Consider the following 15,325-nt stretch of genomic DNA (forward strand, 5'->3'; position numbering starts at 1 on the left):
GCCTGGGGAACTGTCAGTGCTGTGGTTAGGTGTCACGGAAGCGACACCGTATCTCTTCTTGCGGTAAAAATTATAAATTCTCATCTGCATTTCTTTTCTGAGTACGATGTACAACCACGGATCGAGTATTTGGTTCCATGATGCAATTCTCTATACCAAGAGATCCGCTTTAAAATTTGGAATGGCTCCTGAAGTGTTCATTAGGTCGATATCATATTCGCACAAAACTTTACTCCATTCCATTAGGAGATTTGAATATCTTATATGAAGAAGCCAAAACTAATCTGTACTTGGATTTTTAACAACCGAATACGTACTGAATTATATGATTATGGATGTTGCTCATCAAGGGTGTTTTATACCACCGCGGGTCATAGATGAAAATCTTTCCAAATGATACCGTTAATTCTTTAAACGAAACTGTTCTAACAAAGGAATTGATGCCGTCAACATAAGCAAGATTCCTCGACATAAAAAACTCCGATCTTATATTCCGGCATATGAAAGGTGAAGGTTTGAACGGCGATCAATCTCACAACTCCCACAAAGAATGTCAATAAAGACCTTAGCAAACACGGACCCCTCGACATATCAGAAGTGGAATCAGGTGCCTAGGAGGAACAAGCATCCCCTGTCGATTGATCACACCTGCCGTCAGCCCTATGTCTTGGCACACTGACAATAATTCGTTTACCTGATCAAGACACAGGGCTCACGACAGGTGTGACCGGTCGACAGGGGATACTAACTCCTCCTTGACACCCGATCCCATCTCTGGTATATCAAGGGGTCCATGTTTGCCTAATTTTCTATTTTGTATTGCTTATAGGAGTTATGAGATTGATCACTGTTCGTTATATTCACCTTGCAATCAATCGAAGAAAAACAATCTAACTGTGGCCTTCAACTCGACATTTAGATGTATCGATGACGATTTATCTGTTAAAAATAATAATTTTCATTCATCGTCGATTCGATATATCCCAGGAACTCGAAACAGAAGACAACACAGTCTTCCCCATGTGCTTCATACTTACATATCTTATTGAACATAGATGTTAAAGGTAAAATAAGAGCTCAACCATATGATAGACGGTATTACTCCAGCTTCTTTGTCGCTAACTTCCCATATTCCTGTGGCAATATTTCATGATCGCCTGCATGTGGTGTTATTGTCTATTAATTGATTTAATCATATTTGTTAGCCAAGGATGACACTCCACGGATTTATATTTGAGCAAGAACTAGTTCTGCGTATATTTAGTTTTCTACTAGCCTGTCATTGGGTAAAATGCTGTCTGACATGTTTCATACCAATGGGGGCCGTTTTCTGATTTTGACTACAGATTACTCCGCTTTCCCAAACAGATATAGGGCTCATAGTGGGTGTGATATGTCGGAAGGGGAAAGTTACTTCTCCTAGGCACCTCTGGTGTGTCCAGGGGTTGTCGTTTGCCCTATTCTGAATTTTGTATTCTTTATGGGAGTTATAAGATTGATCACTGTTCGTTATCTTCACCTTTCATGGGGAAGTTGCATTGATAAGGTTAATCATTCATGCTGATAGAGACAAATTATGTCAATTTTTCTGTAAATGATTAATTCAGGGAAGAAAAGAGAAGACCTATAGGGGAGAATTTGTTTTCAGAAAAAGTCACAAGGTTCTATCAACTTTTTAGTATATCTTTTAAGTTTTTCAAATTTACAATTTGAACCTAAACATTTTTATTCGCTATGCTGAAATTGACCATTAACGATGACCTGAATTTTTGTCATGAAGTCCTCAGGACAGACTTGTCCCTACATAAAATTATGATATTTTGATAGACTGCAATTTGAGAACAATTTACAATAGCATTTTTATAGGGACACCCCTGTCGTGGGGTCGAAATTCATTTTAAAAACTACAAAAATTAGAGAAGCTTTTTTCTGACAACCTGCTTCATATCATATAATTTCAATACTTGAAGACAGTGTAGCTCAGTAAGCTACATCCTTGTCAAACTTTTACATTTTTTTCCCTAAACGTTTTTGATTTTGAATAAAAATGTACATATTTTCCTTTAATTGCGGGGATTCAGGTTAGAATAGTACCCCGTGCTTGTCGTAAGAGGCGACTACATGGGCTTGAAATTTTTTCAGTCATATTGAGACGTCACCATTACCGGTGAATGGCTGCAAAGTTTAGATCTATGATTGGCGCTTACTTTTCTGAGCAGGGAGGAATCTTTATCGTGCCACACCTGCTGTGACACAGGTTCTCGTTATTTGCGGTCTCATCCGAAGGACCGCCCCATTTAGTCGCTTCTTTCGATAAGTACGGGGTAATGAGGAATTAGTCTAAACCGGATTGCTATGGGATTAAAGTACCATATATAAGAAGGTTTTTTTTAAATTATAGCATCATTAGAGCACTAAGTATTAGAAGTTACACTGAGAATATCTTCATCCAAGGACTAGGTATTACACTGTAAATGTTACACCGAGTACATCTTCATTGACGCATTCTGTATTACATTAAAACAAGGTGAAAATAGCGAACAGTCATCAAGCTCATAAAACAAGGTGAAAATAGCGAACAGTCATCAAGCTCATAACGACTATACAAAAATTACAGTAGGACCAAAATAATTTACACTGAGTATGTCTTCATAGACGCATTCTGTATTAAAAGTTACACTGTATGTAGAAACAAAGATACTGCGTTGTGCGTGCGTCTAAACCTCGTGTGTCAACATGTTCTCTAGTGTAAGACGCGTTTATTACAGGAGCATAATTTTTAATGTGCTTACTTCCAGAGGAACGTATCAGTCATTGTCGTTTTATCACAATGATGTCAATCAGTAGGTATCATTAAAATAAAAACACTACACAATTAGGTTTTCAAAAAGATGATTAATAAAGATACAAAATAAAAAGAGAATACAATAAACAGAAATAGAAAATGTCACATAATTCACAGCTCAACATAACATTTGTTCGATTGTCTGTGTCCAGCATATCTCTGATTCATACAAGCAAGTTAAACTTGGCTTAGTAGACAAGTAAAAAAAATTCAATACTTAAAATAAAACACTTTTCATCCTGTATTTATTGATTCAATAGACTGATTGTCAGTATATTTGCAACATATCTGGTCTTTCCGGCAAGCTTGGGAAAAATACTCTGAATGTATTACAAAATGTATGCCCCAACCACTCTGTAAGTAACTAATAATTAATTATTAACATGTTTGAAACTCACTATGGGGAAATATCATTATTTTTTTAAAAATCCAATTATCGTGATTAAATCATTTGCACCCTGATTTTGACTACGAATAACTCTGTTTACCTGATCAAGATATAGGGTTTCACAGCGGGTGTGACCGGTCAACTGGGGTGCTTATTTCTCATAGGCACCTGATCCCACTCTGGTGTTTCCAGGGGTCCGTGTTTGCCATACTCTCCATTCTGTATTCATTATAGAAGTTATGAGATTGATCACTGTTCGTTATTTTCCCCTGTCATGCTCTTGGATACCTCAAAAAAGTTCTGTTTATTTCCTTTTTATGTCCCTTCGAGAATTTAGACCTATGCTTGGCGCTCAGAGCCATAGCTGTGAGTGTTTTCTGAGGTGCCAACAACCTGTCGTGACACGGGACTTCCGGTACCAAAAAGTTGATGACGCTAGGGAATTTAATACGACAAAAAATGATATGGATATCGTAGTATGAAATACGCACTGCATTTGCAGACGTTTTTGATACTTTGTGCAATAAATAAAAATACAATCTTACCTACCTACATTATTTCTGAAAAGCATGGAAAGTTGAAGATAACGAACAGTGATCAATGTCATAACTCCTATGAGGAATACAAAATTAAGAGCTGGGCAAACATAAAGCCTTGGACATACCATGAAAGGTGGAATAATGTGCCTAGGAGAAGCATTTCCTGTTGACCGGTCACACCGCCGTGAGTCCTACACTTTATACATGTATGTTGGACAGGTAAACGGTATGTAATAAGCATGTCATAGAAACAAAGCACACCATTAATTTGTTTTTGGCCCAAGTTTGGAGCACGGATCAACCAGACCCATCAACTTAAACAGGCAAAAAACACAAACATAAAGAAGTTAGAGCAGCTCAGTTGGGGTTACATTTCGCTACAATGATTAAACAGTGAGCCAATAAAATATACACAGTGTTTTGTGGTACTCAGAAAGAATACGTTAATTGCACATTGGAAAAGTTAGTGCGATATGAAAAGTTGAAAATAATGAACAATGATCAATCTCATAACTCCTATAAGGAATACAAGAGAGAGAGAGTTTGGGAAAGACAGACCCTGGATTTACCAGAGGTGGGACCAGGTGCCTAGGAGGAGTAAGCATCCCCTGTCGACCGGTCACACCCGTCGAGAGCCCCATACTTGATCAAGTAAATGGAGCAATCCGTAGTTAGAATCAGTAATGCAAAGAAACACTAGCATTGTTTGACAGGGTACAGACAACTGGCGAAGATGTTTGTGGAATCAGCTGTCTTGTACAATTGATTAACAAAATAGCCACATAATATGAAGTTACAATAGTAATTAATATCAACTGTATATCTTCTGTAAAATACACCACCTCTGGTATATCCAGGGGTCCGTGTTTGCCAAACTCTCTATTTCGTATTTCTTAAAGGAGATATGAGATTGAACACTGTTCGATGTCTTCATCTTTCATTGGTCATTTCGTTATCTTTACTTTTTTCATGTATTCAATGGGTTGTACAATTTGTGCAATATAATTATTTACAGATGCTATATACATGTATGAGTTAAAGGAGTAAACCATTAATATATGTAATAATATGATTCTTTAAACTACTCTTGAATGTATCGTAGATATCTCAGCGAACAGGGAGTTCTAGAAAACCATCATCACAGTACCGAAGATCTCCAATACGCAGATTCTGATGGACGTAGTGATGCATTTGAGAGAATAGATCTATGTTGTAGAAGAAGCATTAAAGATGGGATGGAAATAGAAGTGGGAGGTGCTGCTAAACTACAGGGAAATATTTATTACTTTGTCCCCATACACAAAATTATCATCTTAAAAAGTGTAACAACTTGTTTTAAAATTCCACATTTAAGAACAGTATGTGAATAGGTATTTACCATTAACAGCAATCAATAAGGAAATTATAATCTAGATGTCGATCTCGAAGATGTTTGAAGCATTACACAAATATACATATATCAGAAATATAACATATACGTGCTGTATTAAGGTATGTCTTACGAATCAAACATCTTGTTTGTTGAAATGTTAATTAAATTTTCGAGCTCTGTGTCTGCATTGTACTTAATTGTGTTTATTAGAATGACCTTGATGAGCGATAACATATAATAGTGGAGTGGTTCTCCTGTCTAATCCTTGGCTGTAGATCTGCAGATGTGAAAATATTAGGACAAACCAGAACCCTACAGGTCTACCCATTATAAAAACCTTCGTTGTATGGCACAGAAAAATGGAGCACGACTGAGGCATTCAAATTTAACATTTAAAAAATTCTGACATATTTTCACACCATACTTGTGTCCAAACAGACCATCACACATTCAGTAAAGCCCACGCGACGAGAAAATCCACACCTTCTAATGATTTCGTTTGTAGATCTCTGGTCTGACCCAATATTTACCGGAGAGCTACATATATAGAGTTCCTCATTGACAATATCTTCGTGGTCTTTGGTGATCAGGTCTTCCAACAGTCTGTTGGAATTCCCATGGGCACTAATTGTGCTCCTTTGTTAGCTGACCTGTTTTTATATTCATATGAAGCAGAATTTATTCAAAAACTTCAACGTGAGAAGAAAAAATCTCTCACTGTGACCTTCAATTCGACTTTTAGATATATCGATAACGTTTTGTCTATTAACAATGATAGCTTTCATTCATATGTCGATTTGATATATCCCTGTGAGCTCGAAATAAAGGACACCACAGAGTCGTCCACTTCTGCTTCATACTTAGATATTTATTGAAAGTAGACATTAATGGCAAACTAACAACTCAACTGTATGACAAACGGGATGATTTCAGCTTCTCCATCGTCAACTTCCCACATTTATGTAGCAATATTCCATTATCACCTGCATATGGTGTTTATATATCTCAACTGATTCGATATGCAAGAGCTTGTTCTGGGTATAGTCAGTTTTTAAATCGAGGTAAGCTACTGAAAAACAAGTTGATGGTACAGGGATTTCAACAGTCTCGATTGAAGTCAGCATTTCGCAAATTCTATGGTCGTTATAACGATCTAGTTCGTCAATACAACCTCGCATTGGGTCAAATGCTGTCTGACGTGTTTCATACCGATTGTTAAGCCGTTCTTGGCACACTGATTTTGACTGCGGATAACTCCGTTTACCTGATCAGGATATGGGGCTCACGGCGGGTGTGACCGGTCAACAGGGGATGCTTACTCCTCCTAGGCACCTGATCCCATCTCTGGTGTGTCCAGGGGTCCGTGTTTGCCCAACTATCTATTTTGTATTGCTTGTAGGAATTATGAGATTGATCACTGTTCGTTATCTTCACCTTGCATATATGCAGATATATAATCCTGTTTTTAAAGTATTGCATAAATTGGAAGAATCAAAGGCATTTTTTTCCCCAAATTACGTTCTGTTTCCACGCTTAACAGTTTAATTGCAATTTCAACATGTTTGCAATGTAAAACTTATACGGTACCAATTTTGATGCACCAGATGCGCATTTCGACAAATAATGTCTCTTCAGTGATGCTCAACCGAAATGTGTGAAATCCGAAATAACTATGAAGTTTTAGATCTAAATATAGTCAAAAAACAGCGTGCCAAACAAGTGGAACCAAATTCGTCCAAGGATAAGAGCTATATACGGAAATAAATCGGAGTAGGGGGAAGTCGCAGAGCTATGTACTATTGGGAAACATAAGCATCATTGGAGTCCCTTGAATTCATTTTCTTGAGAATTTTCTGATTGGTACTGTTTCTATTCAAAAACTATCCATACTCTGTCCACACTCATTATCCATACTGTGTCTATTTATACATTATCCTTACTGTGTCTATATAAACATTATCCTTACTGTGTATATTTATACATTATCCGTACTGTGTATATTTATACATTATCCTTACTGTGTCTATATATACATTATCCTTACTGTGTCTATTTATACATTATCCATACTGTGTCTATTTACACATTATCCGTACTGTGTCTATTTACACATTATCCTTTCTGTGTCTATTTATACATTATCCTTACTGTGTCTATATATACATTATCCTTACTGTGTCTATTTATACATTATCCTTACTGTGTCTATATATACATTATCCATACTGTGTCTATTTATACATTATCCTTACTGTGTCTATTTATACATTATCCTTACTGTGTCTATTTATACATTATCCGTACTGTGTCTATTTATACATTATCCATACTGTGTCTATTTACACATTATCCGTACTGTGTCTATTTACACATTATCCTTTCTGTGTCTATTGATATATTATCCTTACTGTGTCTATTTATACTTTATCCTTTCTGTGTCTACATATCATTTTTACTGTATGTATTTAACAATTATTCATATTGAGTATATCTTCAACCATCATTCATCTTGCTTTAAACTCAGTGATTGAAGACGCACATTACTGCGCATACTTCCGCAAGAACGTTCAGTAGTGTTGCTTTGTATCGTGGAGTCAGCGTCATCACCATACCTCTTCTTGCGGTAAAATTTGTAAACTCTTACAAGTATTTCTTTTCTCAGTATGATATAGAGCCATGGATCCAGGATCTGGTTCACCCCTGCCAATCTAAAGGCTAAAATATCGGCTTTGAAATTTGGTGGGTTTCCCGATGTGTTGATAAAAATTCGTATCTATAAAAGAAAATCGTCATTAGATTCAAGAATTAATCAATTAAACTTGAACTGGATATTTGATATGGCTTCATTAGCAATAGCATTTCTCCAAGAAAATGTGGCTAATTCTGAAAGGGTTTGGGGGTGGGGTATGTTTGTTTGGAAATGTTACACTTGAATTCTATTAACTGATCAATGCAGTCGGAATAGATGTTGGTGTCCTAGTGGCGTTGTGATTTATACCGTCGCTCCCACGCCACTGTGACAAGGAATATATCCTCATCACTGACAATCAGATGGTTTGACGGTCGACCGCTCAGACACGTGGATTTCCTTTGGGTAATTCTATGTTTATATGAAAGGCGAAGATAGCGAACTGTGATCAATCTCATAACTCCCACAAGCAATACAACATAGCGAAAATAGAGAGTTGGGCAAACACGGACCCTTGGATATACCAGAGGTGGGATCAGAAGCGTAGCAGGAGTAAACATCCCCTGTCGATCGGTCACACCCGCCGTGAGTTCCATATCTTGATCAGGTAAACGCAGTTATCTGTTGTCAAAATCAGTTTACCAATAACGACCTAACAATCGGTATTAAACACGTCAGACAGCATTTGACCCAATGATAAGTTGTATTGGCAAACTAGATCCTTCTAATGACCATAGAATAGAATTTGCGAAATGCTGACTGTTGAAACACCAAACCCCGTAGAAATTTTCACTTTACTTTATTTGGATACCCACTTCCGCCCCTACCCAGGGTTGACCTCACGACCTGCGAAACCAAATCTCCTATCAACATGCATCCAGCACACTAGACAGCTCGACCATCTAGGCAAGTCGTGAGTTCATTCGCGGGTAGGAGCGGAAGTGGATATCCAAATAAAATAAAGTGAAATTTTCTGTGCTTTATATTAAATATTTCTTCACTTAGGGCAGTTATGTTTATTTAAGAGTTCATTGCTATTTCCTTGCTTTACATGTATAATATAATGTGTATATATATATATATATATATATATATATATATATATATATATAAGCACTGAAAAGGCCACGACACTGTTGGTTATTTAAAACTCAAATTTTCGACGCAACCCGCGTCTTTATCAAGAGACATAAATTACATAAACAAATAACACACAAAAACGACAAGTATCGATAAACTACATTGGTGAGAAGAGTGATACACTATTGTACTGAGTGATAAAAATGGTGGTGGTTACGTTGTAAAGCGTGTCTACTGACTATGGTTTAGAGAGTTTGTACCATGGTCGGGTCGGGATGAAAATAAAATTATTCTTGAAAAATTACAGAAATCAGAAAAATTTAGAGGGAAATCTTACAAAACAATGTGATTATGGAATAAAATGGTGGGAAGATAATGATATGGAGTGATTAAGTTCAAAACAATATTAGGTAGTCCGTACCATTGATGATTCGGATATGGTGAACAGCGAAAAATAATGATTGCCAGAAGAACACGATTAAACAACAAACAAAGTCAATCAAAGGACACTGATCTAGCATTAAAATCAACAATCGAATAGGTGAATGGGAGAGAAGTCTAAGGAAAAAGATTCAATAATATTTTTATTTTTCAAGGTAATATATTTTTCAAGGTCAGACAAATTGAAGCCGCATTCTAGAAATTCTGATATCCCAACATAAAGAGCTATGCGAATCCGAATTTATGTTGATTTAGAATAATGTTTTACCATAGTTTAGAGGTCTTAAGATGATATATTAATAAAATACTAGTCTTCAAGGTCAATACATTTTTTTTATTTTAAAATTTTAAAAATGAGAGGGAGAGAGAGAGAGAGAGAGAGAGAGAGAGAGAGAGAGAGAGAGAGAAAGAGCTATAAAATTTCATAATTGTAATGATTTCTTACGATGTTCTAACATAATTAGGAAGTATTGAAGGTCAAACAACAATCGCAATCCTGGGAATCCTCGCTATGGCTAAACAGGGAACTCAAGGTTAAATAAAGGAACTCAAGGTCAGAGCCTTGAAACCGGGGAAACGAATTGTATTTATATTAATCAAACAAAATAAGATATCGGGTGAATTTTGGCGATTAGGCTATGGAAACTGATTTTAACTAAGGATTTATCCTGGATTCATGCGCGTGAAATCATTCAAATTATTCATTCCACCTGGACGGAATGATTTCAAACGGTGCATCCAAGTAAGTGGTACGGCCATGGGAACTAAAATGGCACCCTCGTATGCTAACATATTTATGGGTAGACTAGAAAAACAACTTTTGCTACAAGTACCCACTAAACCCCTCAGCTGGCTTAGGTTCATCGATGACATAGAAATCAAATGGGTCGAAGGAAGGGAAAGTCTGGACAATTTTGTGTCCTTTGTCAATTCATTTCACCATAATATTAAGTTCACAGTGGATATTTCAGATACCACCAATACATTTCTTGATACAAAATCCACTCTTAGAAATGGTGAAATTGAATTTGATCTCCATACCAAACCGACCGACGCCCATTTATATCTAATGCCATCCAGCTGTCACCCACATCACATTTTCAAGGGTTTACCGAAAGGCCTAGCAATTCGTGCCAGACGAATTTGTTCTAGTGAGGAATCCTATGAACGACAGGGTCAACAAATAAAGTCTCATTTATGCAAACGAGGTTACAAGCCGCTATCTGTCACTAATGCCATTGATGAGGTTAAAACAATCGACAGGTCTTCACTGTTGCAGTACAGGGAGAAAACGAAATGCTGTAGAGTACCTCTAGTCACCACTTACCACCCTGCATTGAAGGACCTAAACAAAATCCTAAAGGATAACTTCCCGAAACTCTTGGATAATCCTAGATTGGCAAGAGAATTTGGTGAGCCACCAATGGTGTCCTTCAGACGACCCAGGAATATCAAGGATTTGGTGGTGAGGGCCAGATTAGACAACCCCCTACCCAATGGAGGCTTTTCAACTTGCTCTGACAAGCGGTGTTTGCTTTGCAAATTTAGCCATAATTCAGAAACGTTCCAAAGCTTCACTACAGGCAAAACGTATAAAATATTGGGTCAACTCTCCTGTAAAACCAACAACTGCATATACCTCATCAATTGTAAACAATGTGGACAACAATATGTTGGGGAAACTACAAACATCAGACTTAGGACCAACAACCACCGATCAACCATCAAAACCAAACGCGTGACCGAACCCGTAGGGGAACATTTCAACAAAGAAGGTCACATTTGGCAAGACATACAAGTGGTTGTTATTGATCATAACCCATTATGGACCGATGCAGAGAGAAAGAGCACGGAAAAATCCTGGATGCACCGTTTGAAATCATTCCGTCCAGGTGGAATGAATAATTTGAATGATTTCACGCGCATGAATCCAGGATAAATCCTTAGTTAAAATCAGTTTCCATAGCCTAATCGCCAAAATTCACCCGATAAGATATCTTATTTTGTTTGATTAATATAAATACAATTCGTTTCCCCGGTTTCAAGGCTCTGACCTTGAGTTCCTTTATTTAACCTTGAGTTCCCTGTTTAGCCATAGCGAGGATTCCCAGGATTGCGATTGTTGTTTGACCTTCAATACTTCCTAATTATGTTAGAACATCGTAAGAAATCATTACAATTATGAAATTTTATAGCTCTCTCTCTCTCTCTCTCCCTCTCTCTCTCTCTCTCTCTCTCTCCCTCTCATTTTTAAAATTTTAAAATAAAAAAAATGTATTGACCTTGAAGACTAGTATTTTATTAATATATCATCTTAAGACCTCTAAACTATGGTAAAACATTATTCTAAATCAACATAAATTCGGATTCGCATAGCTCTTTATGTTGGGATATCAGAATTTCTAGAATGCGGCTTCAATTTGTCTGACCTTGAAAAATATATTACCTTGAAAAATAAAAATATTATTGAATCTTTTTCCTTAGACTTCTCTCCCATTCACCTATTCGATTGTTGATTTTAATGCTAGATCAGTGTCCTTTGATTGACTTTGTTTGTTGTTTAATCGTGTTCTTCTGGCAATCATTATTTTTCGCTGTTCACCATATCCGAATCATCAATGGTACGGACTACCTAATATTGTTTTGAACTTAATCACTCCATATCATTATCTTCCCACCATTTTATTCCATAATCACATTGTTTTGTAAGATTTCCCTCTAAATTTTTCTGATTTCTGTAATTTTTCAAGAATAATTTTATTTTCATCCCGACCCGACCATGGTACAAACTCTCTAAACCATAGTCAGTAAACACGCTTTACAACGTAACCACCACCATTTTTATCACTCAGTACAATAGTGTATCACTCTTCTCACCAATGTAGTTTATCGATACTTGTCGTTTTTGTGTGTTATTTGTTTATGTAATTTATGTCTCTTGATAAAGACGCGGGTTGCGTCGAAAATTTGAGTTTTAAATAACCAACAGTGTCGTGGCCTTTTCAGTGCTTTTATAAATTTCTTTACTGGCCTTGTATCTTCTCAGATCCGACACTTTAAGAAAGTAGGGTGTTGTTGGGTTTTTGTGCTTTTATATATATATATATATATATATATATATATATATATATAGTTTGTAAATAAAGAATTCGGTATTTGATACAGTATATACATCCAATAATAAAAGTCAAGAAACACAAAACTCGAATAACATTTCACTGTTAGCGCTTTCGGCTTTAATGCCTCTTCAGACAGTTATAAAATGAAATAATATTGCTAAGTAACGTCAACATATCACGACGCAAGTAATTGTCCTTTGTGACGTCATAATGAATTACACTGGTAGCGGTATAATACACACAATATTGGACAAAACTTGGAAATCAATTACAGAGTTCAGTTCAATTTTACACAGTTATTTTCTATTAAGTTTGGGATTAAACAATTTTATAAAGTATTCCTCCTTTGTAACTCTGGAAATTTCGCAGTCATTGTACATTTTATAAAATGGAAATATGTTGAAATCTCCATGACCACAATTGGCAAAATGTTAGGAACATGGCGAATTTCTGATACTTGGATCGCGAATTTGCTGCTTGTGGACGCGCAAACGGGCGTTCAGTTTGTTGGTTTGTCCGATATAGTTTTCATTACAGGTAGGGCAGGTCATACAATATATTACATTTTCGGATTTGCATGTCATGTTAGAATTTAGTGTTAATTTTTTGCCGCATTTAAGAATTTTTTCCCTGCCTTCCTCTAGATGATTACATGTACCGCAACGTGAATCACCACATTTTTGCACGGATTTGGAATTTTCCGTAGTAAATCGGGCACGCGTTAGAATTCTCTTCAGATTAGGAGCCTGTCTTCTGCTGTTTTTTATTTGAGATTCTTTTATCAGGTTTTTGAGATTTTGGGATTGTTCTAATATAGGAAAAAATCTTCTAGCTGTTCCAAAAATATTGTGGTTGCGTGGGTTATGCGTAATTACAAAAGGAATATCGTTGTTTACATCGTTTTCTTCGTGTCGGGAGTTTCTTAAGATAGATAAAGGTGTGTTCCGAGCTTTGGTAATTCCGAAAGCGCTAACAGTGAAATGTTATTCGAGTTTTGTGTTTCTTGACTTTTATATATATATATATATAGGTAAAAGAAAATGAAACACGAAGACGTTTAGTAAAGCTTTAGCGCTTTCATTTCAAATTACTAAACGTCTTCCTGTTTCATTTTTATCCTATATATATATATATATATATGAGTTTTCTTTTTCATTAATGTGAATACAAATATTGAACTAAAATATGTGTATGTTATCACGAACAAATGTCTTAGCCGGACGGAAGGCCAAGAAAATGATGTATAATACAAAACGGAACTGTTGTCCGGAAAACAAAGACTAGATTATAAATTTAGATTAACGGTGAAAGAAATGCAATTTTACTTTGAATCAACCACAGTACTTACCATTATAGGGATCCAACAAGCAGCATGTGTAACCAAGATAGCGATTAAAAATACTAAAATGTAGACTTCGTTCCTTCTCTCGCGTTCTTTCCCTTTGACGCTTTTCATACTCCCTCGACGAGCACTGCGCGTCCCCTTGCAAATGGCATAGATAACCAAACAATTGAAAATTGATGACGATATAATGCTAAGAATTCCCAGTGATGCAAACAGTATTGAAAACGCTTTATCTGTTGGATGAGTTCCAAAGTAGTCAAAGAGACACCAAGTGCATGGAAACTGTCGAATGTTGCGACCGAATTTCATCAAAGGCAAAGATGCTATAAAGGCTGCAAAAATCCAGACTCCTGCCAGCATAACATGTATTCTTCTCTTATTTTGTAAGGAGTTATAGAAGTATGGATACCACAGAGCCAAGTACCTGTCTAGTGACATTGTAGTCATGATGGCCAAAGTAGCGGTGCCGGAAAATATAAGCATGAACGACAAGTAGTCGCATAACGGTTTTCCTCCTACCCATTTGAACTTATTATCATACACAGCGAAAGCAACCGGTCCCGTGGTCAATATTCCGAACACATCCGTGGACGCCAGAGCTGCAACAAGCCTGTAAAATATACCCCATTTGTGCTGAGCGGCATGTCTTACGAGTATTACTAAAGCCAATCCATTTCCTATTAATCCTGCTGTAAACATGGTGGCTGAGCTAACAGGCGACTGGGTTTTAGAAAGTTTTATTGACAGGTTTGTAAGATCAGTTGAATAACAGAAGTTTGCTGCCATTTTCTTTTACTTCCCATACAATCAGTCGTACAAGGAGCACAAGGAAGATTTGAACGGAAAAGAATTCAAATTTCCGGTTAACCCACATTTTAACCCATGCAGCTGAAAAGATATGGCTTTTTTGAAGCACATACTGAAATGAATTTATCTGAAGGACACTTTTTAAAAACATTTGTAGAAAATTTGGTAGATTTATTTTATTGATGCATTTCTGGAATTTGCATTCGTTTTGGGATAACAAGTAACATCAGTTCCGGTTTTAGCGGTTGAAATAATTTCTTTCTATTCAATCTATCTCCCCACACCAGCGCTGTAGTACAATGTATACACCTATTTACTGGCTATGAGAACAATAGCAAGTTTATTGTCCCCCTCGACAACAACTATATCCCGAGGCACAGCCGAGGGAAATACATGTAGTTACTGCCGAGGAGGACAATAAACTTGCTATTGTCCGAATAGTCAGTAAATAGGTGTTTTATTATTCCGAAGTAGACTTTACTTGTGTCGGACATACCAAAGTGAAGTAAACTAACATTCGATATTAGCCTAAACTGGTTCCCCGCTGATTGGTGCTACACACAAACAACGGGTAAGCGGTACTTTGGTGAGCCCAAATGAGCCGATTTCATTGGTCAGTTGATTTTTATGTCTCACTAGAGAGATTCTGAATGGTAGAGTCGTTGTAGTCTAGTTATGACGTCAAAGTCTACTGCACTAC

The 15,325-nt window shown here is 36.6% G+C and overlaps 1 protein-coding gene across 1 annotated transcript; it reads right to left on the reverse strand.

Annotated features, from left to right (window-relative positions):
• Nucleotides 1-7,644: 7,644 nt before the first annotated feature.
• On the reverse strand, nucleotides 7,645-14,604 carry LOC125668568 (prostaglandin E2 receptor EP4 subtype-like). Its single transcript, XM_048902848.2, has 2 exons — nucleotides 13,822-14,604; nucleotides 7,645-7,917 (listed from the first exon to the last, which is right to left on the reverse strand). The coding sequence occupies exons 1-2, from the start codon at nucleotides 14,602-14,604 to the stop codon at nucleotides 7,645-7,647; spliced, it is 1,056 nt and encodes a 351-aa protein (XP_048758805.2).
• Nucleotides 14,605-15,325: the final 721 nt, after the last annotated feature.

This window comes from Ostrea edulis, chromosome 4 (assembly GCF_947568905.1).
Source record: "Ostrea edulis chromosome 4, xbOstEdul1.1, whole genome shotgun sequence".
NCBI classification, from domain to species: domain Eukaryota; kingdom Metazoa; phylum Mollusca; class Bivalvia; order Ostreida; family Ostreidae; genus Ostrea; species Ostrea edulis.

Coding starts and splice junctions, on each gene's coding strand:
- LOC125668568 (XM_048902848.2), bottom strand. CDS start 14,604: ATGGCAGCAAACTTCTGTTATTCAACTGATCTTACAAACCTGTCAATA. Junction 7,918..13,821: donor CTTGTTGGATCCCTATAATG/GTAAGTACTGTG, acceptor TTTCTTTTATAG/ATACGAATTTTTATCAACAC.